Source organism: Hemitrygon akajei, chromosome 8 (assembly GCF_048418815.1).
Source record: "Hemitrygon akajei chromosome 8, sHemAka1.3, whole genome shotgun sequence".
In the NCBI taxonomy this organism is placed as follows: Eukaryota; Metazoa; Chordata; class Chondrichthyes; order Myliobatiformes; family Dasyatidae; genus Hemitrygon; species Hemitrygon akajei.
This window is the reverse complement of record NC_133131.1, coordinates 101,525,620-101,548,839: the sequence shown is the minus strand read 5'-3', so window position 1 is coordinate 101,548,839 and position 23,220 is coordinate 101,525,620. Positions and strand designations below refer to the sequence as shown.

At 42.7% G+C, this 23,220-nt stretch overlaps 1 protein-coding gene across 1 annotated transcript in view; it reads left to right on the top strand.

The window, feature by feature from the left end:
* glipr2l (GLI pathogenesis-related 2, like) overlaps positions 1 to 10,621 on the top strand; it is a 28,712-nt gene extending 18,091 nt beyond the window's left edge. The window contains exon 5 of the mRNA XM_073054282.1: positions 1,354 to 10,621. Coding sequence (XP_072910383.1) covers positions 1,354 to 1,514 — 161 coding nt within the window. The 3' untranslated portion in view covers positions 1,515 to 10,621. The remainder of the gene's footprint in view (positions 1 to 1,353) is intronic.
* The last annotated feature ends 12,599 nt before the right edge of the window (positions 10,622 to 23,220 follow it).

The following is a 23,220-nucleotide window of genomic DNA, read 5'->3' as shown; positions in this document are numbered from 1 at the left end:
AGACTGGGAAAAGGACTGTAGTGTGGATTGAATTTTCAGCTAGAGGTGAGTTCCTGATTCACGGTTAGCTGATGCTGGGAACAATGTCTGTTACAACAGGAATGAACTCGATTGTGTTGCCTGTTGTGCTTAAGTGACCTGTTCCTTTTCATAAACACCTGAGAGATGTTTCCTTGTGTGAACTAATTGAGGATAAAAGGGCTCTTGGAGCCACAGTCTGAAGTTTAAGAGATCTTTTTGTCAGTGAAGTGTTAACAGGCAAGAAATTCTCCTTGCAGTGTTTGCAGTGTTGCTGCACTGCATAATTTGTGATTGGTTATTGTTGGCTTAGGATCTTATAATTTTATTGCACGACAGTCATTTTAAATTAAGCTTCCAGAATGATCTTGGGGAGCTCCCAGTTCCTCCATCTCAACTGGTTGGCAAGTGATATTTTAATTCAGCAAGGCTTTCCTGCATCACAGCTTCTCCACGGTGACTCCCAGAAGAGAGAAAATGGAACCTAGTCATACGCAGTGAGTCTCTTGTAAGGCACAAGTTCAAATGCAATAGTGATTCTTGAAGAAAGTACATAATAGTGACCTACAGATTTGCCACCAGACTTATAGGTGTTGCCTTTCTTTTTGCTGGATTTCCGGCACCGTTTTGTAAGTGTTTTCTTCAGCACATCCATTGGCTCTATAACAATTCACTGCTCGCTTTTGATTGTAGAACCAGTACCTGTATCCAGTCTGGGGATAGATGATATAAACAGGCCACTTTATGATCGTTTGCACAGAGGACTGTGTGTCTCGCGAAGTGCGAAGCGCAGAATCAAATTTTGCTGTGATGATTGTACGCTCTGGTATCAATTGTTTAGTGATAATGAAATAAAGTATATAAAGTTTAACTCTTTTCTATTGCTTTACTTCATCCAAAAGCATAATGTGTTGGATCCTTGAGAAGATAAAGGCAATCTAAAGGGCACTGGTGTGCTCACCATGCTATTTTGGAGCTGGCGATATGATAAAATGGGTAGAAGGAATGGAAACGCAAATAAAAACCAGAAAATTAGAGGGATTCTCAGCAAATGAAGGGACATCGGTAGGGCAAGAAATGGAGGGAATAGTTTATCGATATTTCTGATTAAATATAAAGATTTGGCAGGTCTTAAGGACACATGTAGCCTGGAAGAAAATGGAATTGGGGAGAGTATTCTGAGGTTTGCTGGTTGTTCATTACTGTCATTAATGGTTAGAACCATATGAATGTATGTAAACGTAAGACTTGTGGCAGCATTTGGAGTGAGAGGGAGGCAGAGTGTAACCCAGTGGATCTTGTATTTACTAATTAGTGTTCTTGGTTCTTCTGTAGGTCACTTTACAGCAATGGTGTGGAAGAGTAGCAAGAAGATGGGTGTTGGGAAGGCCTCGGCCACGGATGGCTCCACGTTTGTAGTGGCCAGATATTTTCCAGCTGGCAACATCATGAACCAGGGATATTTTGAGGACAATGTTCTACCTCCAAAGAAGTAAATTAGTAAAAATTTGAAACAGACCGTGAATGTCATTTCATGAAAGGTAATGAAGGGAATGAACAATCATCCAAGGTGATTTCCACTCGGCAATCAGACTATGAAATTTATTAGTGTTACCATTCCTCAGTATTGCACAGGGGTCCTGCTGCTAGACCCCTGAAATGCCTTTGTTTGGAAAGCACCGGACCAATTCGTCACATAGTTAAGGACACAAAGTAACACCTGCCTGCTGTATGATACTTGCCTCTGCTCCATAAGTATTTGTTTCACAAGTCAAGCTGCTCTTCTGCAGATTTTCTTGGAAATTCTGTTTTGCTGCTGCTGCTGCCTGGAATGCAGAGTTTCACTGAGCACACAATATGCAATCTGTCATAGCTGGCATCACCTTTATTCAGTAATTAATTTTATTCAGTTTCGGTTTCAGCTCATCAATTTATTTTTCTCCTCTCATTGATTCTTAGTTGTACTTTGCAGAAGAAACAGATGGCCTCTGTGTATTCTGTTCATGGGCCATTACTTGCATATTCACCGTCACCCAAGATGTTACTAGGGATACTAGCCAGTGAAAGAGGAGGCATGTCATTATTAAAACCTTTTCTGCATCTGACATGCACACGCACCAGCATCTATCCAAGACTACTTAATAGCAACCTTAAAAAATGCTGACTCTGCCCAATGGTAATGCAGAAGTGCGGAGACTGAAGGTAGCATCTTATTGCTACGTTGACCAAGGCCCCACGAAGGGACAAACTTGATAATATTGGATTGTCTAGGATGTACTGAACCCTTATCCCCAGAGAGACAGAGGAACAAATTGCGCATTAAACAGTTTCAAAAATCAAATCCTCCTCTTGATCATATTATGCGTATTAGCTGAATAGGTTTTGTGTTGGTTCTTTCTCCAGTTGCAAAAAATGAGAAGTCAGAAAGACTGATTTCAGTGGGAGAACACAGTTGGTTGCATTGTACACAAAAGCAAGATATTGTGGCCATGCAGGAGGCCAGGTGGAGTTTCCAGACATTGGAAAGTTCTAAGATGGTCTCAGTCTTCAGAGAGATGAGGAAACTGAATGGACATTGATATAACTCTCGTCACTTATTCAGGTCATGGTGAAGGCAAATCCTAATATTTTTCCTTCTCTACTTTTGATTCCTATTAATTTTTCTGCCTTGCTGCACCAAGAGGTCAGAACATTCCTGTACTTTGCCTTCTTGGCACGCTTTGAGTTCAGTCAGTATGAACCAAAATTATTCTGGTCATTTAAAAAGTATAATTTTGGTTTCTTCTGTCAGAATTTATCTACAAAAGGTTTTATTTTTATGTGATAGTTCTGTTAAAATTTTCAGCGATCTAGTTACGCAACAACAAAACTAATTCAGTCAGAATAAAGAATTTGACTAATAAGTATGTATTCGACTTGGAGCCTTCCATCTTGTGGTTAGTAGAACAATATTCAACTGCTTGAGCTACTGGGAGTTGGGAGGGGATGGTGATAATTTCTTGAGTTAGCATGGTTACCATCTATGGCGGGTTTCTCAATAAAAGAAAACCTGAAGTCGGAAAAAGAGGCAATTTATAAATGTACCTTCTAGGTTAGAATTAAACATCACAGATCTTACTGTAAATTAATGTTGGCTAGATAAAAAAGATTGAAGAATGGAAATTAATTCTAGATACAGCTCTTCCACAGTTAACAAAGGGATTAAGTTCTTAAAGAAACATTCATCATGCTAAATTTTTCATAGTGGGAGGTAGAGTGAGTCCTAACTTTTGCAGGGATTACCTACTGCTGGGAATGGTGAGAAAAGTAGTCAGAAGCTAGTTAATCTCCTCCCTGTAAGGATTAGGTAAACCAAAAGTGATCCAGCCTGTTTTGACAAGGTAAACATACAAGTCATTCATCAGATGGCCATTGTTGTCAGGTGGAAGAGTACATATCCTTGAGAAGTTCTCTTTCTATTTAAAAAGCTTGTTTATCTAGCAGATTCCATTGACTATACCAGAAAGATTGCTAAATATTACAGGTTTCTATGGACCTTGTTTCAAAGGGGGTCTCCAAATCTGTTCCCAGGCCTTCACTATAGCAAGCAAAGTCTTTGTTCATTGAAAAATAATACTGAAGAAAAAAAAATTATATTGATACAAATAATTCTGTACTTAACTGAATACTAAAACCATAACATTTGCCTGTGTGAAAGTGAAATGGAAAAATGTCCAAGTCTATGTGTATTAATTTTTTTTCTGGGTACAGATTGTTGCTTCCTGTTGTCAGTATTCTCACTTATAAAATTCCTGCCCATGTCCACTGAAATAGGCTTTGCAGAGTTCCTGGTGCAATGACTCACTGCTTTCAGCGTTTGGGTTTTTATTAGTTTTGTTTTCCAGCCAATGTTTTTGTAAATTTACTTAGAGATACAGCATAAAGCACCCAAGTCACGCTGCTCAGCAGCCCAACAATTTTTAACCCTAGCCTAATTACACAACAATGTACAATGACCAATGAATCTACTAACCAGTACTTCTTTGGAAACTGGAGGAACCCCACATGGAGATGGGAAGGTACGTACGAAATTGCTCACTGCTGACATCGGATTTGACTCCAAACTCCAACGCCCCAAGCAGTAATAACGTTATGCTACCACTACGCTATGCTGCCGTGTGTCCCAATATTGCTTGTAATGTTACAACAACTCTGTTCTAAACAGCTTTGCACATCAGCTTCACAAATTCGACAGATATTGTAGACCTGCAGAATCAAATCAGTATAACAAAATCAAATTCTATATTCTGTACACAGACGGACTTGGATAGGTTGGGAGAACAGGCAAAAAGAGCAGATGGAATACAGTGCATGATCATACAGTTTGTTTGTAGAAGGAATAAAAGTGTAGACTATTTTCTAATACGGAGAGAATTCAGAAATTGAAGGTGAAAAGTGATTTGGGAGTCCTAGTGCAGGATTCCCTGAAGATTAACTTGCAGATTAAGTTGGTAAGAAAGAAGGCGAGTGCAATGTGAATATTGATCTTAAGAACATTGAGGCTTTCTAAGGCTTTGGTCAGACCACATTTGGAGTATGGAGAGCGATTTTGGGATCCATATTTGAGGAAAGATGTGCTAGTGTTGGAAAGTGTCCAGAGGGGTATATGGAAAGGAGTGAGAGAGTCTAGAATAAAAAGACATCCCTTTAGAGCAGAGATTGAGGATTTTATTTTTAGGTAGAGTGTGGTGACTTTATGGGATTCATTGCCACGGAAGGCTGTGGAGGGTGTTATTGGATATATTTAAAGTGAAAATTGATAGGCTCTTGATTAATTAAGAGTATCAAAAGTCATAGGGAGAAGGCAGGAGAATGGGGTTGAGAGGGAAAATATATCAGTCGTGCTCTAATGGTAGAACAGACTTGATGGCTGAGTTCTGTTCCTATGTCTTATGATCTAATGTGAAAATGGTTGATTTGTTTCCATGGCTGTAAAATTCTGTCCTCGCCCTGGAACATCCCTCACTAGTTTAAATCTTTGACTTGCATGAATCTGTACATCTGGCTGCACCTGTGCAAAGGAAAGTGGTTAAAGTTTTACGTCCAGGAGCCTTTGTTAAAATCAGGAACCAGATAAAAACAAGCTGGTTTTTGGTAGGGTGAAGGCTGGATGAGTAGAATATCTCAGATGGGGTGAGACCAAACGGTCTGTAACTGAGGTTTAATAGAATTTTACATTCAAGAGTATGAAAGCAAAGCGGTATCTGGAATATATACAAAAACACCCTCAATTAATAAAATAAAGCTTTATTAACACCTGTGATGGTTTGTAAACCTTGATGATTTATCTGGAAGAACTATTTGGGTCCCTGGATGGTGGAAAGGGAAAAGATGAAAGTACATGTGTCAGAATCAGGTTTTATTATCTTCGACATTTGTCATGAAGTTTGTTGTTTGGTTGCAGTAGTACAGTGCAATACAAGTAAAATATTCCTCCAATTACTATAAGAAATATAAAAAATAAGTTGACCATAAGATACAGGAGCAGAATTAGGCCATTTGGCCCACCTAATCTGCTTCACCATTTCATCATGGCTGAGCCGTTTTCCTCTCAGCCCCAATATCCTGCCTTCTCCCCTGTGGCTAATCAAGTCTATCAACCTTTGCATTAAATACACCCACTGACAACTCCACAGCTGCCTGTGGCAATGAATTCCACAGATTCTCCACTCTCTGGCTAAAGAAATTCCTCATCTTGTTCTAAAAGGACATCCCTCTATTCTGATGCTGTGTACTCTGGTCTTAGATTCTCCCATCAGAGGAAACATCCTCTCCAGGGGCACGCTATCGAGGCCTTTCACTATTCGATAGGTTTCAATGAGGTTACCCCTCATTCTTCTGAATTCCAGTGAGTACAGGCCCAGTGCCATCAAAAACACCTCACGTGTCAAGCCTTGTGAACCTCCTTTGAATCCTCTCCAACATTAGTGCATCCTTTCTTAGATAAGGGTCCCAACTGTTCACAATACCCAAGTGAGGCTTCACCAATGCTTTATAATGCCTCAACATTACATCCTTTAATATTCTAGTCTTTGCAAAATGAATGTATTTGCCTTCCTCAACACCAGCACAACCTGTAAATTAACCTTTAGGGAATCCTGCACAAGGACTCCCAAATCCCTCTGCACCTCAGGTTTTTGAATTTTCTCTCCAGTTAAAAGAATAGTTTACCCTTTCATTTCTTCTACCAAAGTGCATGACCATACACTTTCCGATACTGTATTCCATCTGCCACTTCTTTGCCCATTCTCCTAATCTGCCTAATTCCTTTTGTAGCCTCTCTACCTCTTTGAAACTACCTGCTCCTTCACCTATCTTCATATCATCTGCAAACTTTGCCACAAAGCCATTAATAATGTCATCCAAGTCATTGACATATAATGTAAAAAGAACCGATCACAACACAGACCCCTGTGGAACACCATTAGTCACCAGCAGAAACCAGAAAAGGCTCCCTTTATTCCCACTCTTTGCCTTCTGTCAATCAGCCAATGCTTTATCCATGTTAGTATCTTTCCTGCAAAACCTTGGGCTCCTAATTTGTTAAGCAGCCTCATGCGTGGCACCTTGTCAAAGGCCTTCTGAAAATCCAAATACACAACATCCACCGATTCTCCTTTGTCTATTCTACTTCTTATTTCTTCAAAGAATTCCCAACAGATTTGTCAGGCAAGATTTTCCCTTGAAACCACGCTCAATACATCCTATTTTATCATGTGCCTCCAAGTTCCCTGACATTTTATCCTTAACGATGGACTCAAACATCTTCCCAGCCATTGAGGTCAGACTAACTGAGCTATAATTATCTTGTTTCTGCCTCTCTCCCTTCTTGAAGAGTGGAGTGACATTTGCAATTTTCCATTCCTTCAGAACCACGCCAGAATCAGTTGATTCTTGAAAGATCACTACTGATGCCACCACAGTCTCTTCAGCCACCACTTTCAGATCCCTAGGTTGTACACTATCTGGTCCAGGTGACTTACCCACATTCAGACCTTTTAATTTCCCAAGAACCTTCTCCCTAGTAATGGCAACTTCACTCAACTCTGCCTCCTGACACTCTTGAACTTCTGGCATATTACTAATGTCTTCCACAGGGAAGACTGATGCGCAATATTTATTCACTTCATCTACCATTTCTTTATCCTCCATTATTTCCTCACCAGAATCATTTTCCAGCAGTACAATATCCACTCTCACCTCTCTTTTACACTTTATGTATCTGAAGAAACTTCTGGTAGACTCTTTAATATTATTGGCTAGTTTAACTTTGTATTCTATCTTTTCTTTCTTAATTACTTCTTCAGTTGCCTTTTCTTGGGTTTTAAAAGCCTCACAATCCTCAATTTCCCACTATTTTTTTCTCTATTATATCCTCTTCCTTTGGTTTGACTTCTCTTGTTAGCCATGATTGTGTCATCCTGCCTTTAAAATGCTTTTTCCTCTGTGGGATGTATATATCTTGCACCTTTGAATTCCTTCCAGAAATTCCAGCTATTGCTTCTCTGCCAGTGTTCTTTTCCAATGAACTTTGGCCAGTTCCTTTCTCATGTCTCTGCAATTCCCTTTACTTCACTGTAATACGGATTCATCTGACTTAAACTTCTTCTCAAATTGCAGGGTGAATTCTATCACATTATGATCATTGGCTCCTAAAGGTCCTTTACCTTAGGCTGGCTAATCAATTCTAGTTCATTGCACAACACCCAGTGCACAATAGCTGATCCCTGGTGGCTCAACCACAAGCTGCTCTAAGAAGCCAACTCATAGGCACTCTAGAAACTCACCCTCTTGGCTCCAGCACCAACCTGATTTTCCCAATCTACCTGCATATTGAAATGCATCATGACTTTTGTAACATTGCCCTTTTGGCATGCATTTTCTATCTCTCTTCGTAATTTGTAGACAACAAATCCTTGCTACTGTTCGGGGGTCTGTATATAACCTTCATAAGGGTCTTATTGCAGTACCTTAGTACTACCCACAATGATTCAACACCTTCCAATCCAATATCACCTCTTTCTAATGAGTTGATTTAATTTTTTACCAACAGAGCCATGCCACCCCCTCTGCCTATCTGCCTGTCCTTTCGATAAAATGTGTATGCTTGAATATTAAACTCCTAGCTATAAATTTCTTTCAGCCGCAATTCAGTCATATCTGCCAATCTGTAACTGTGCTACAAGTTCTTCTACCTTATTCCATATAGCGTGCATTCAAATATACCTTTAGTTCTGTATTTACCCTTTTTGGTTGTGTCTGCCTTTTACATTCCAACTCATCCTGTTGACTGCGATTTTGCCCTCTCAACAGTCTCTCCTTCCTAGCAGTTTCACTACACATTGCCTCTGTTTGTAAACCAGCTACATCATCCTCAGCACTATCACTCCAGTTCCCATCCTCCTGCCAAATTAGTTTAAACCCTGCTAAACAACTCTGGCAAGCCTGTCCACGGGGATATTGGTCCCCCTTGGGTTCAGGTATGACTCATCCTTTTTCTACAGATCATAATTTCCCCAGAAGAGATCCCAGTGATTCATAAATCTGAACCCTTGCTCCCTGCACCAGTTCCTCAGCCAATCATCCTGTTCTTGCCCTCACTACCACATGGCTTCAGCAGGAATTTTGAGATTACTATCCTGGAGGACCTGTTTCTCAAACTTTCTACTTAGCTCCCTAAAATATATCTTCGGGACCTCATCACCTTGTCTACCTATCTCATTGATGGCAATACGTACCAAGACTTCTGGCTGCTCACCCTTGCCCTTCAGAATGCCATGGACCTGATCTGAGATGTCCCTAATCCTGGTACCTGGGAGGCAACATACCATGCGGGTGTCTGTCGTGCCCACCGTTATGCAAAAAGAGAATAAAATAGTGAGGTAGTGCATCTTGTGTGGCTGTATGGAGAAGCGCTGTGAGATTGGGAGTGGTTGGTGAAGATGGAAGATCAGACCTTTCAGAATGCTGAAATAGGAAGCAAGAAGAATAATGTAATCTTGCTCAAGTTAGTGGCAACCTCCTCTCCTGTCTGTGGTGGAAATGGCTAGCTTTAATGTAAAGTCATCCGCTTGCAACATTAACTCGGTTTTCACTCCTTAATGATCAAGGTGTTCCGGAACTCTCTTTTGGTTCAGCTTTCAAACGACTGTAGTGTTCTGCATCTCACATTTTCAGCATGTTCTTTGTCTTCTTGTCTCTCTAAATGCCCTAATTCATCGCTTAACGAGAGAGCACTGAAAGCGTGTTACCTGGGCAATGAGAGTCTCCATTCTGTTGTAGACATCCCCTTTGCTTTCTGCATCACCTCACCACTATCAATGCAACTTGAAAAATTCTTTGCTTTCACACTTTTCTAGTACTAATAGAGGGTCAGTGAGCGGAAAGATGAATTGTCAGTCAATTATATCATCTGAAAGTTGACAATTCAAATCAAATCAAGCCAAGTTTAATTGTCATTCAAACCATGCATGGATACAACCAAATGAGACAGTGTTCCTCTGGGGCCAAGTGGCAAAAACATACATGCACGTTTAAAATAACGAGAAAGCAAAAAAAAAAGAATATAGTCATGTAAGAAAACAAAATTTTAGACCAAGTTCCTGAGGAACAAGACCCACAAATTGATGGCTCCCAGTCAGTTCAGTCTGAATTCCAGCGAACCTCCACTGGAGGGGCACAGATGGGAGAGGCCACCCCCCTCCCCACACTCCAACCAAACCCGGATACCACACTGCAATGCAAGCCTGAGGACTGAGACCTAGTTCTAGCTACAACTGAGGCGACACTGCTGTCTCGCCGCCTGTCTCTCCACTGAACAAGGGATGCGGGCCTGTGGCAATGTCCAACAGGCTCTTGCGATCGCAGAAGAAACATCCAAGGCAGACACTTGCTTTCCTCAAACTGCCAGCCGGCTACTCCAAACGATGAGCAGCTCACTGATGCAATGGATCTACTGCACAGGTAGTTAATGGAATAGCCTTACAATGTATGAGAACACATTTGGTTGGCCCCCGAGAAGCGCTCTGCCATCTTACCGGAACAAGCACTATTTCATGGCTCCCTTTGTACTGTACTAGCGGACTTCGTCAACAACTTATTGGTGTGGAAAGTGAGGGAATAAACAACATTTAATGTGAATTTTAGGTCCATTGTCCTATCATTTTCTTTGGAAACCTAACTGAAATTAAAAAAAATTACGTCCCAAATTTGGAGGAAATGCCAGCAATTCTGGGATTTTGGTCTTTATTCCTTTCTTTTCAAATCTTTTTATTAATTTTAAGAAAAACATAAGTAAAATATTAGTACAAAACATTTGAGAGTACACAATTAATAGTTTAAATAAACAATCAGATATGCATTAATCAATATATAAAGTCTCCCAAACTCATAGTATTAATGTAAAGGAATTAAGAAAAAGAGAAAAAAAAGAAAAAAAAGAGATTGGTCTTTATTCCAATAGGATTTAAGTACACGTGTGGAGATGTAGTACTGCAATTATAAAAGAGTATCCATTGTGTCTGTACAACTACATATCAATTAAAATAAAAACATTCACACAGAAGTGTGGCTAACTGGAATATTCACTTTGCAGAGAGATCAATGTGCATGGGTAAGTGATCAGTCCATTAGTAGTGGTAAGGGAGTCATTGCACTAAAAGAAAAAGATCCATACACCATGCTTCCTCCACCTTTAGGTTAATATAACATGAACTATATATGTAGTATAGCATTCAATTTCCCTTTAACAAGCCATATTCAGGTAAACATGCTTTCACAGTAACAGTCCATGACTAACTTCACTATACTAAAGATTCAGTCTTTTGGGTGGTGCTCTGTTTCTTTCTGGAAAGCACCTTTGGACCTGTGGGGTGGCACCAGGTTTGGCAGGTGTCTTGTCAAAGACAACTTCCTCTGTTGCAGGTGTCATGTTGCAGTTAGTGACATGATCATCACTGGAAGGTGAATCTGGTGGGTGTACTGTGTACATTTTTTTGGATGCAGTTGACTCAGGTGTGTTCTTCGGCTGAGCATCCAGTATCTGGTCCACATGACATCTCCATGTTTGATCTCCAACATCCACTGTGTAGATTAGTGGTCTGGTTCTTTTAGCTATCTGACCAGTTGTCCACTTATCTTCTTGGTAATCATGAACTAGGACTTCCTGTCCAAACTCAAGGTTCCTTGCTGCTTCACTTGGCAACTGGCTGAACTGTTTATTCTGCACTTCCCTCCATAGATCTGGTTTCAGCAGGTCTATGCGAGATCTCAGATTCCTGTTCATGAACAGCTTTGCAGGTGGTTGATTTGTTGTCGCATGAACAGAGTTCCGATACCCAAAAAGGAAGTTATCCACCTTGTGCTTTAGAGAAATGTTCTCCTTGTCCATAGTTTTAATGGACTTATTGAAGGTTTGGATAAACCTTTTGGCTAACCCGTTCGTTGCTGGGTGGCAAGGAGCTGACTTGAAATATTCAATGCCATTTTTCTTCATGAATAGTCTGAAGTCTTTTGACGTATATTGCGGTCAAATCAACACGTACAAACAAGCTGGATGAACTCAGCAGGTGGGCAGCATTCATTGAAATGAGCAGTCAACGTTTCGGGCCGAAACCCTTCGTCGAGACTGAAGAAGGAGGGGCAGGGGCCCCATAAAGAAGGTGGGGGGAGGGTGGAAAACCAATCAGAGGAAATATCAAAGGGAGGGGGAGGGGATAGGCAGCAGAGGTGAAGAAGGAATGTAAGGGGAAAGCACTATGGGTAGTAGAAGAAGGCAGAAACATGAGAGAGATGATAGGCAGCTGGAAGAGGAGGCAGAGTGAAAATGGGATGGGGGAAGGGAAAGGGAGGGAATTACCGGAAGTTGGAGAATTCGATGTTCATACCAAGGGGCTGGAGACTACCCAGACGGAATATGAGGTGTTGCTCCTCCAACCTGAGTTTGGCCTCATCATGGCAGTAGAGGAGGCCATGTATGGACATATCTGAATGGGAATGTGAAGCAGAGTTGAAGTGGGTGGCAACCGGGAGATCCAGTCTGTTGTGGTGGACGGAGTGGAGGTGCTCGATGAAGCGGTCCCCCAATCTGCGTCGGGTCTTGCCGATGTAGAGGAGGCCGCACCGGGAGCACCGGATGCAATAGATTACCCCAACAGACTTACAAGTGAAGTGTTGCCTCACCTGGAAGGACTGTTTGGGGCCCTGAATAGTGGTAAGAGAGGAGGTGTAGGGACAGCTGTAGCATTTGCGCTTGCAGGGATAAGTGCCAGGTGGGAGATCTGTGGGGAGGGACGTGTGGACCAGGCAGTCACGGAGGGAACGATCCCTGCAAAAAGCAGAGGGGTAGGGAGGGAAAGATGTCCTTAGTGGTGGGGTCCTATTGAAGGTGGCGGAAGTTGTAGAGGATAATATGCTGGATCCAGAGGCTGTTGGGGTGGTAGGTGAGGACAAGGGGAACACAGTCCCCGTTGTGGTGACGGGAGGATGGGGTGAGGGCCGAATTGCGGGAAATGGAGGAGATACGGGTGAGGGCATCATTGATGACGGCAGAAGGGAAACCACAATTCTTAAAGAAAGAGGACATTTGGGATGTCCTGGAACGGAAAGCCTCATCCTGGGAACAGATACAGCGGAGACGGAGGAACTGGGAATAGGGAATAGCATTTTTGCATTTGGCAGGGTGGAAGAGATTTAATCAAGGTAGTTATGGGAGTCAGTGGGTTTATAGAAGATGTCAGTGGACAGTCTATCTCCAGAGATGGAGACCGAGAGATTGAGAAAGGGGAGAGAAGTGTCTGAGATGCACCAAGTGAATTTGAGGGCTGGGTGAAAGTTAGAGGCAAAGTCAATGAAATTGATGAGTTCAGCATGGGTGCAGGAAGCAGCACCAATGTAGTCGTCAATGTAGCGAAGGAAAAGTTGGGGAGTGGTGCCAGTATAGATTTGGAGCATAGACTGTTCCACATAACCCACGAAGAAGCAGGCATAGCTGGGGCCCATGCGAGTGCCCATAGCTACACCCTTAGTCTGAAGAAAGTGGGAAGAGCCAAAAGAGAAGTTATTAAGTATGAGTACCAGTTACGCCAACCTGAGGAGTGTGGTGGTGTTGGGGAACTGGTGAGGTCTATTGTCAAGAAAGTAGCGGAGGGCTTTGAGGCCTTCTTGATTGGGAATTGAAGTGTATAAGGATTAAACTTCCACAGTGAAAATGAAGCGGTTGGGACCGGGGAACTGGAAGTTATTGAAGAGGTAGAGGGCATGGGATGTATCCCTGATGTAGGTAGGGAGCGACTGAACTATGGGTGACAAAATGGAGTCCAGGTAGGCAGATACAAGTTCGGTGGGGCAGGAGCAGGCCGAAACTATAGGCCTACCAGGACAGTCAGGCTTATGGATCTTGGGGAGGAGGTAAAACTGAACAGTGCGGGGTGTGGGAATTATGAGTTTTTTGGCTGAGATGGAAGATCTCCAGAGTTGATAAGGGCAGTGATGGTACGGGAGACAATGGTTTGATGTGTTTTGGTGGGGTCCTGTTCCTCATCGGCCAGACCACTACGGCACCAGCTTTGTCTGCGGGTTTGATGGTGAGGTTAGGATTAGTGCGGAGAGAGTGGAGGGCAGTGCGTTCAGAGGGAGTGAGGTTGGAACAGGAGAGAGGAGTGGTGAAGTTGAGACGGTTGATGTCTCGGCAACAGTTGGAGATGAAAAGATCGAGTGCAGGTAGACAGCTCGGTGGGGGTGTTCAGGAGGAGGAAGAGGGTTGAAGACGGGAGAAGGGGTCATCAATAGGGGGAGGGGAATCCTTGTTAAAGTAGTAGGCTCGGAGACGTAGGCGACGGAAGAAGAGTTCAGTGTCATGCCGGGCACGGAACTCACTGTGGTGTGGATGGAGGGGGACAAAAGTGAGACCCTTGCTGAGCACAGCACGCTCTGCCTCAGAGAGGGGAAGGTCAGAGGGGATGGTGAAGACATGGCAAGGGTTGGGGTTGGGGTCAGAGGAGGGTAAAGAGTGGGAGGTCTCAGGAGGGAGACGGTGTTTGGGATGTTCAGGGAGAGTGGGCTGAGGGGAGGATGAGGGATCAGAGGAATGGAGGGGATATGAGGGATGGAGGGAGGGTTGGGAGTTGAGGGGAGAATAGGGGGTAGTAGAGGAATAAGACGAGCAGTAGTACCCAGCAGCAGTAAGAGCGGTCCCGGTCTGGATAGGGTCAGGATCTCGGTCCGAGCTGGATCTAGAGCTGGGGGTGTTGGAGCCTGTGGCCTGCAGGGCGCCGGAACTGAGGTCCAGAAGCGGGTGAGTCCATGGCGCGCTGGTGGCTGATGCCCATGTCTGGGAGGCCGTGGTTCCAGTGGGGGTTAGAGTCCGCGGCGGATGGGTCTTTGGTCTGCCGGAGGCCTGAGAAGTCGAAGTCTGAGAGGTCGGGGTCCGGGCTGGAGGCGGTCATCGTGGGCTGCAGGCGGGCGAGCTTGTGATCCTTCTTGGATGCGAGGAAAGAGAAGAAACGGCGGTTGGAGGCGTGAGTCCGGCAGAGAATGAAGTGTAGGAGAGGTCCATGGCAGACAGTTGAGAGCGAGGCCCGCAGTGGTGGCAGAGAGAGAGACAGGGTCCGTAGGTATCTCCGCATGGCGGTGAGTGTGTCTCGGAGAATCCGGCGCGAGCAGTGGAGGGAGTAACGGTCAATAAAACGGCGGTACCAGGGATCCTTGTTGGGCCCGAACTGGGAGGCCTGGAACTGGAGCTGGAATCCCTGCGATACGAGATGGCGGCAGAGATACGTTCCCAAAAACGAGACCGGGAAACTTGTGTTTGTGTACATTGTGGTCTGTTGTCACTCAGTTTGTCAGGTAAGCCATTTCTGGAGAAGATAGTTCTAAGAGCAGAAACGGTCTTTGCTGACATGCTTGACTTCATATAACCTCCGGCCACTTTGAATGAGCATCCACAGCAACATGGAGTCCATGAATGGCCCAGCAAAGTCCATATGTACTCTTTGCCATGGTGAAGACGACCACTCCCACGGGTGTAACAGTGCCTGTGGGGGTGCATTTTGAAATTTGTGGCATCCCAAACAGGTTTTGGTCAATTCTTCAATCTGTCTATCTATTCCCAGCCACCAGATGTACCTCTGGGTGAGATTCTACCCGAGTTTCCTGCTTGCAGATTCTCTGACGCTCTGGAGTACAGCTTAGAGGGAACCACAACAGGAGATCCACACATCAGCCTTCTTTGACATGCAGACAGTTGGTCTCATCTTACTGAGAACTCTGGAAATAAAGGGTTACCATGAGCTGGCCATGGTAATTTCAAGTCAAGTCACTTCTTATTGTCATTTCGACCATAACTGCTGGTACAGTACATAGTAAAAATGAGACATTGTCTTTCAGGACCATGGTGCTACATGAAACAATACAAAAACTACACTGAACTACGTAAAACAACACAAAAACTACACTAGACTACAGCCTACCCAGGACTGCATAAAGTGCACACAACTGCATAAAACAATGCAGGCATGACAATAAATAATAAACAAGACAATGGGCACAGTAGAGGGCAGTAAGTTGGTGTCAGTCCAGGCTCTGGGTATTGAGGAGTTTGATGGCTTGGGGAAAGAAACTGTTACATAGTCTGGTCGTGAGAGCCCGAATGCTTTGGAGCCTTTTTCCAGATGGCAGGAGGAAGAAGAGTTTGTATGAGGGGTACGTAGGGTCCTTCATAATGCTGTTTGCTTTGTGGATGCAGTGTGTAGTGTAAATGTCTGTAATGGCAGGAAGAGAGACCCCAATGATCTTCTCAGCTGACCCCACTATCCGCTGCAGGGTCTTGCGATCTGAGATGGTGCAATTTCCGAACCAGGCAGTGATGCAGCTGCTCAGGATGCTCTCAATACAACCTCTGTAGAATGTGATGAGGATGGGGGGTGGGAGATGGACTTTCCTCAGCCTTCGCAGAAAGTAGAGATGCTGCTGGGCTTTCTTTGCTATGGAGTTGAGGGACCAGGTGAGATTCTCCACCAGGTGAACACCAAGAAGTTTAGTGCTCTTGACGATCTCTACCGAGGAGCCGTCAATGTTCAGTGGGGCATGGTCACTCTGTGCCCTCCTGAAGTCAACAACCATCTCTTTTGTTTTGTTCACATTCAGAGACAGGTTGTTGGCTCTGCACCAGTCCGTTAGCCGCTGCACCTCCTCTCTGTAAGCTGACTCGTCGTTCTTGCTGATGAGACTTTTGACAATATCGGGTCATTCCTTGTTTCCCTTTGTGTTTCTGAATTTGTTACTGGCAAGTGGTCTACCAGTACTGTGTGGAACACTTCTGCTGGGTCATGGAATGAAGACTTCTTCAGTTGCCAACAGTGGAAAACATGACAGGCCATCAGTGTTACTGTGTTCTTTGGTACCCTTGAACTCTATGTCATAAGAGTGGGTTCGTAGGAATAGTGCCCAATGTTGTAATGAGGTAGCGGTTATCACTGGAATTCCCTTCCTGGGATTGAAAACGGACACAAGGGCTGGTGATCTGTCACTAGCATAAACTTCTGTCCATAGAGGTAGTGGTAGAACGTTCTTATTCCCTATACCAGACTAATTACCTCTCTGTCAATCTGTGTGTAGTTGTGTTCTGTGCTTGTCAGAGATCTTGAAGCAAATGCAATTGGATGTTCAGATTCATCATTCATAGTGAGTAACAAAATGGCTCTGATGCCATAAGGGGACACATCACACACCAGTCTGATGGGCAGGGATAGATCATAATGGGTGAGCAGTTCATCTGATGTTATTAGTCTCTTTGTTTCCTTGAATGCTCTTTCACGTCTCTCTGACCATTCCCATTCTGCTCCTGTCTGCAATAGTGTGTTCAATGGGTGCAGCCCTGTAGTAATGTTTGGGAGACACCAGTGGTGGTAGTTTACAAAGCCCAAGTATGACCTGAGTTGTGACAATTTTTCTGGTTTGGGTGTCTGTAGCACTGCTTCAGTCTTCTCTTGTGACATATGTAAGCCATACGTATATATGTATATATATATATATATATATATATATATATATGTCTTATTTATGCCATATAAGACATATATAATGTCAATGACATGTCCACAATATGAGATCAAAGGGGAGCAACTAATGTTCACCAGTTAGATATTCTGTAGAACTGAGAATGAAGGGATTTCATGGAAATTTACATAATTCTTCCAGGGTTCCACGGGATATTTCCTGAGGATTGTCTAATTAAGGGGTCACCAGCAGAATAAGGAACAGCTCCATGGAGATGGGATGAGAAATTACCTCATGCAAAAGGTGTTGAATCTTTGGAAACTTCCATTCCAGATAATCAGTTACCTTTTCATTAGGTACCTGACATTAGAGATTGAGGGAAATTTGCACCATGCAAGCAAGTGGACTTCAGGTGGTTGATCAGTCAAGATTTTAATGATTGATTGTGCAGGAATGTATTAACACATGACTTATAGTCTGTAGTTTCTTCTACTAAGTGGAACTGCCTCACCTTTAATATTGTGAACAGTTTTGGGCTCCTCATCTAAGAAAAGATGTGTTGGCATTGGAGAGAGTTCAGAGGTGATTCACAAGCATGATTCCAGGAATGAAAGGGTTATCATATGAGGAATGTATGATTGCTCTCAGCCTGTACTTGCTGGAATTTAGAAGGATGAGGGGGATCTCATTGAAACCTTTTGAATGTTGAAAGGCCTATGTGGAAAGGATATTTCCCATGGTGGGGGAGTCTAGGACAAGAGGGCACAGCCTCAAGATAGAGGGGTGTCCATCTAAAACAGAGATGCAGAGAAGTTTCTCTAGCCAGAGGGTGGTGAATTTGTGGAATTTGTTACCACAGGCAGCTGTGCAGGCCTGGTCGTTGGGTGTATTTAAGGCAGAGATTGATAGGTTCTTGATTGGACTGGGCATCAAAGGTTACGGGGAAAAGGCCAGGGAATGGGGTTGAGGAGGGAAAAAAAGGAACAGCCATGATTGAATGGTGGAGCAGACAAATGGCCTAATTCTGCTCCTATGTCTTATGGTCTTATCCTAAACCTGCTGACAGCAGTTCACCAGACAATTCTCCACTTGTGCTGGACTCCTGATGCAGTCTGCCTCTACAAAGTACAATGCTGCAGTTAGCCATCAGTCAGTCCTTGGGGTAACTCCTAGATAAACCTGGAGAGATTTGACCTGACATGGGAAATTCTCCCTTATTTATTTCAATCGATAAAATTGTTTGAGAGTTTAAGATTAGTATTAAGTATTAGTATTTTTAAGTATAAATTAATTATTAGATGTAATTTCAATGGCAATTCTGGATTGGGTGTTATGTATTGATCCAGATGTGATTAAGAAGCTTCGGGTAGAGGAATCCTTAGGAAGCAGTAATCACAATATGATGGAATTCGCCCTGCAGTTTGAGAGGGAGAAGCTAAAGTCAGATGTATCAATATTACAGTGGAGTAAAGCGAATTAGAGGTATGAGAGAGGAGCTGCCCAAAGTTGATTGGAAGGGGACACTAGCAGGGATGATGACAGAACAGTAATGGCTGGAATTTCTGGGGCAATTCAGAAAGCTCAGGGTAGGTACATCCCAAAGATGAAGAAGTATCCTAAAGAGAGGGTAAGACAACTGTGGCTGACAAGGGAAGTGAAAGCCAGCATAACAGGAAAAGAGAGGGCATATAATATGGCAAAAATATAGAAGATTAGGAAGCTTTTACAAATCACCAATTTAAAATTGAGATAAAAGAAGAAATATGAAGGTAAGCTAACCAATAATATAAAAGAGGACAGCAAATGTTTCTTCAGATATATAAAAAGTAAAAGAGAGGGGCAAGAGTGGATATTGGACTGCCAGAAAATGATCCTGGCACAGTAGTAATGGGAGAAAAGAAATGGCAGATGACCTTAAGTATTTTGCATCAATCTTCACTGTGCAAGACACCAGCAGTATGCCAGAAATTCAAGAGTGTCAGGGGACTGAAGTGAGTGTTGTTGCTATTACTAACAGAAGGTGCTTGGGAAGCTGAAAGGTCTGAAGGTAGTTAAATTACCTGGACCAGATAGACTACAAGGCTCTGAAAGAGGTGGCTGAAGAGATTATGCAGCCATTAGTAATGATCTTTCAAAAATCAGTAGATTCTGGAATGGTTCTGGAAGACTAAAAAATTGCAATGCCAGTGGCCTCTAAAAGGGAGTGAGGCAGAAGGATGGATTTTATTGGCTAGTTAGCCTGACTTCAGTGACTGGGAAGATGTTGGAGTCCATGTTAAGGATGAGGTTTCAGGGTACTTGGAGGCACATGATAAAATAGGCCAAAGTCAGCATGGTTTCCTCAGGGGTAAATCTTGCTTGACAAATCTGTTGGAATTCTTTGAGGAAATAACAGGCAGGATAGACAAAGGAGAGTCAGTAGATGTTGTTTACTTGGATGTTAAGATGGCCTTTGACAAGGTGCCACTCAACAATGGGCTGCTTAACAAGATAAGAGCCCATGGTATTACAGAAAAGACACTAGCATGGATAAAAGATTGACTGACTGGCAGGAGGCAAAGAGTCAGAATAAATGGTCCTATTCTGGTTGGCTGCCTGTTCCACACAGGTCAGTGTTGGGACCTCTTCTTTTCATAATATATGTCAATATTTGGGATGATGAATTTGATGGCTTTGTTTTCAGTTTGCTGATGATACAAAGATAGATGGAGGGGCAGGTAGTGTTGAGGAAGCAGGGAGCCCACAGAAGGATGTGGACAGATTGGAAGAATGGACAAAGAAGTGGCAGATGGAATATATTGTGGGGAAGTGTATGATCATGCACCTAGGTAGAAAGAATAAAGGCATAGACTATTTTCTAAACAGGAAGAAAATTCAAAAGTCAGAGGTATAAGGGAATTTGTTAGTCCTAGTACAGGATTCCTTCAAGGTTAATTTGCAGGTTGAGTTGGTGGTAAGGAAGACAAATACAACATTAGCATTCTTTTCAAGAGGACAAGAATATAAAAGCAAGGATGTGATGCTGAGACATTATAAGGCATTGGTCAGACTGCAATTGGAGTTTTGTGAACAATTTTGGGCCCCTTTTCTCAAAAAAGATTTGCTGGTATTGGAGAGGGCCCAGAAAGGTTCATGAGAATGATTCTGAGAATGAAAAGGTTAATGTATGAGGAGCGTTTGATGACCCTAGGGCTGTACTCGCTGGATTTTAGAGGAATAGAAACATAGAAACATAGAAAATAGGTGCAGGAGTAGGCCATTTGGCCCTTCGAGCCTGCACCGCCATACAGTATGATCATGGCTGATCATCCAACTCAGAACCCTGTACCTGCTTTCTCTCCATACCCCCTGATCCCTTTAGCCACAAGGGCCATCTCTAACTTCCTCTTAAATATAGCCAATGAACCCGCCTCAACTGTTTCCTGTGGCAGAGAATTCCACAGATTCACCACTCTCTGTGTGAAGAAGTTTTTCCTCATCTCGGTCCTAAAAGGCTTCCCCTTTATCCTTAAACTGTGACCCCTCATTCTGGACTTCCCCAACATCAGAAACATAAAAATAAGGGGGATCATTGAAACCTATCGCATATTGAAAAGCTTAGATAGAGTAGATATGGAGAAGATGTTTCCTATAGTGTGTGAGTCTAGGGCCAGAAGGCAGTCTCAGAATAGAGGGACATCCATTTAGAACAGAGATGAGAAGAAGAGGGTGGTGAATCAGTGGGATTCATTGCCACATACAGCTGTGGAGGCCAACTCACAGAGTATATTTAAAGCAGAGGTTAGTCAGGACAGTAAAGGTTACAGGGAGAAGGCTGGAGCATGGGGTTTGAGAGGGATAATAAATCAGCCATGATGGAATGGCAGAGCAGATTTGTGCGCTGAATGGCCTAATTCTGCTCCGTTGTCTTATGGTCTTAACTATTTTGTGTTGTTCTTCAAGGTGGAGGACACATATCAAAGAGAGATGTTATGGAGGAGAGGACCTTGATACAATAGTTGTCATTAAAGTGGTAGTGATGAGCAAACTAAAGGTCCTAAAGGTAGACATGGTCACTGGTCCTGATAGGATGCATCCCAGGGTACCGAAAGAAATGGTGGTATTTACAGTAGAGAGTTTGTACAAATTCACCAAAATTCACTGGGCTTTGGGCAGGTCCTGTGCTTGTAAAACAACGAACGTCATGCCATTATTTAAAAAAAGGACGTCAGCAAAAAGCGGGTAACTATCAGCTTGTTAGGTTGAGGTCTGTAGTCGGTGAAATGTCTCTGAGCTATAAATAAAGAAGAAATTGTGAAACACCTGGATAGAAGTGTTTCCACCAGGCAGACGTAGGATGGATTCATGAAAGGCAGGTCTTGTTTGGCAAACTTCCTGAAGTTCTTTGAGAACGTATGAGTGTAGTGGATAGAAGGGAATAGGTTGGTGTGGTATACTAAAAATTTCAGAAGGAGTTCAATAAGGTGCTGCAAAGGTGGGCCTTCTCCTGCACCTGTTTCTTATGTTCATGATAGGAAGGACTGACAAAGTTTGCTGGCAGTCCCCTGCCAGGATTTTCCTGTCAAATGTTATAACTTTAAAGCACACCAAGGAGAGAACAGATTCTCTTCTGCAAAATTCCGGAGTCTGAATGCTTTGTTTTTACAGACATACAGCATATCTGTCATCAGGGCTGTAAGAAAGCCATATGGAAACTGAACTTTAGCCTGCTTCTGCAAATGTGTCCAAAAATTTCTAACTGATTCAGCAGGGAGGAAAATAATATGAATTGGTAATGCACACAAATTTGTTTCAGTTACACTTTAACTGAAGCAAATGTTATTGATAGATATACTGAGCCCCTGAGTACTTTGCTTCTATACTCTTTTCACTCTTGCTGAAAGAAAAGTCCTCTCTGATGATAATCAATTGTTTTGATTGAGTAATAATTTATGTTACTTTATATTTTGTATCACCAATGAAATATGGTGTATCAAATACTGCCAACATTAAAAGAACATAGCCTGTCAGTCGATGTTCCTCTATAGCTCTGGGCTGATGCGTGTGAACTTGAGAAATGCTTAATTACAAGTTACCATTGACTCCTGCCTCTTGGATCAGCTAATTGGTTTGTTAAGTTTAGGCAGCAAAGTAAGTATTTGCTATCTTAAAAGCCTGTGGACACTGGTTCAGTTGAAATTTTAAAGGCAGGATTTGACATCTTTATTTGGCTGAAGGGGCTTGCAGTAAATTGACATGTTAAAATAATTCATCAAAAGAGGGGCAGACTGGCTGAGAATCCTTCTTCCATTGTGACTACCATTTCAGAATACCAAATGCTGAATTAAAAGAGTAATCAAGAATCATGCAGAGGGGGTCGTCAGTCAGCCAGGCATGGGTAATTCAAGATTTAAATACAAAGTTTGTAATGTTGAAGTATTTTCCAGCATTTCCTTAACTGTGAATTCCCTCCAAAGGTTCCAGCAATTTTCTTTTATTACCTCCATCTCTGCTGTAGAGATTCATACCATTCACTTCCTAATTTCAGCTTCTTTATATATGAGTTTTCACTATGAAACCACAGCAGGATTGGCGAAATTATCAGAATGTAATTATCAGCCTTTATATAAAAAAATTAAGGAAGATGTGGCAAGATGGAACCTGATTCCTTTTTTCAGTCTCAGTTCAAGGATTGAGTCTATTAAAATGAATATACTGCCCAGACTGTTATATCTCTTTCAGACCCTACCAAGAGAGATTAATCAAAATCAATTCAATGAATGGAACAAGATGCTATCAAGGTATATTTGGCAGGGTAAAAGGCCTAGAGTTCATCTCAAAAGTTTGCAATTAGCAAAGGAAAAGGGGGGATGGGGCCTACCTTCTCTTAGAGATTATTATTTTGCAGCACAGTTGAGAGCTGTGGTATGTTGGTGCAACCCATCATATGACGCTCAATGGAAAAACATTGAAGAGCGGGTACTTCCCATCCCCATACAAGCAATTTTGGCTAATAACAACCTGCAAAGGTACATAAATACTATTGATAACCCATGGGTGAAATTGACTCTTAAAATATGGAAAACTGCTATAAAAGAATATAATCTAGAGGGAGATATTGCAATTCTTAAATGGTGTGCATATGACTTGGATTTTACAGCAAATAAATTGGATGCTAGATTTAAGGAC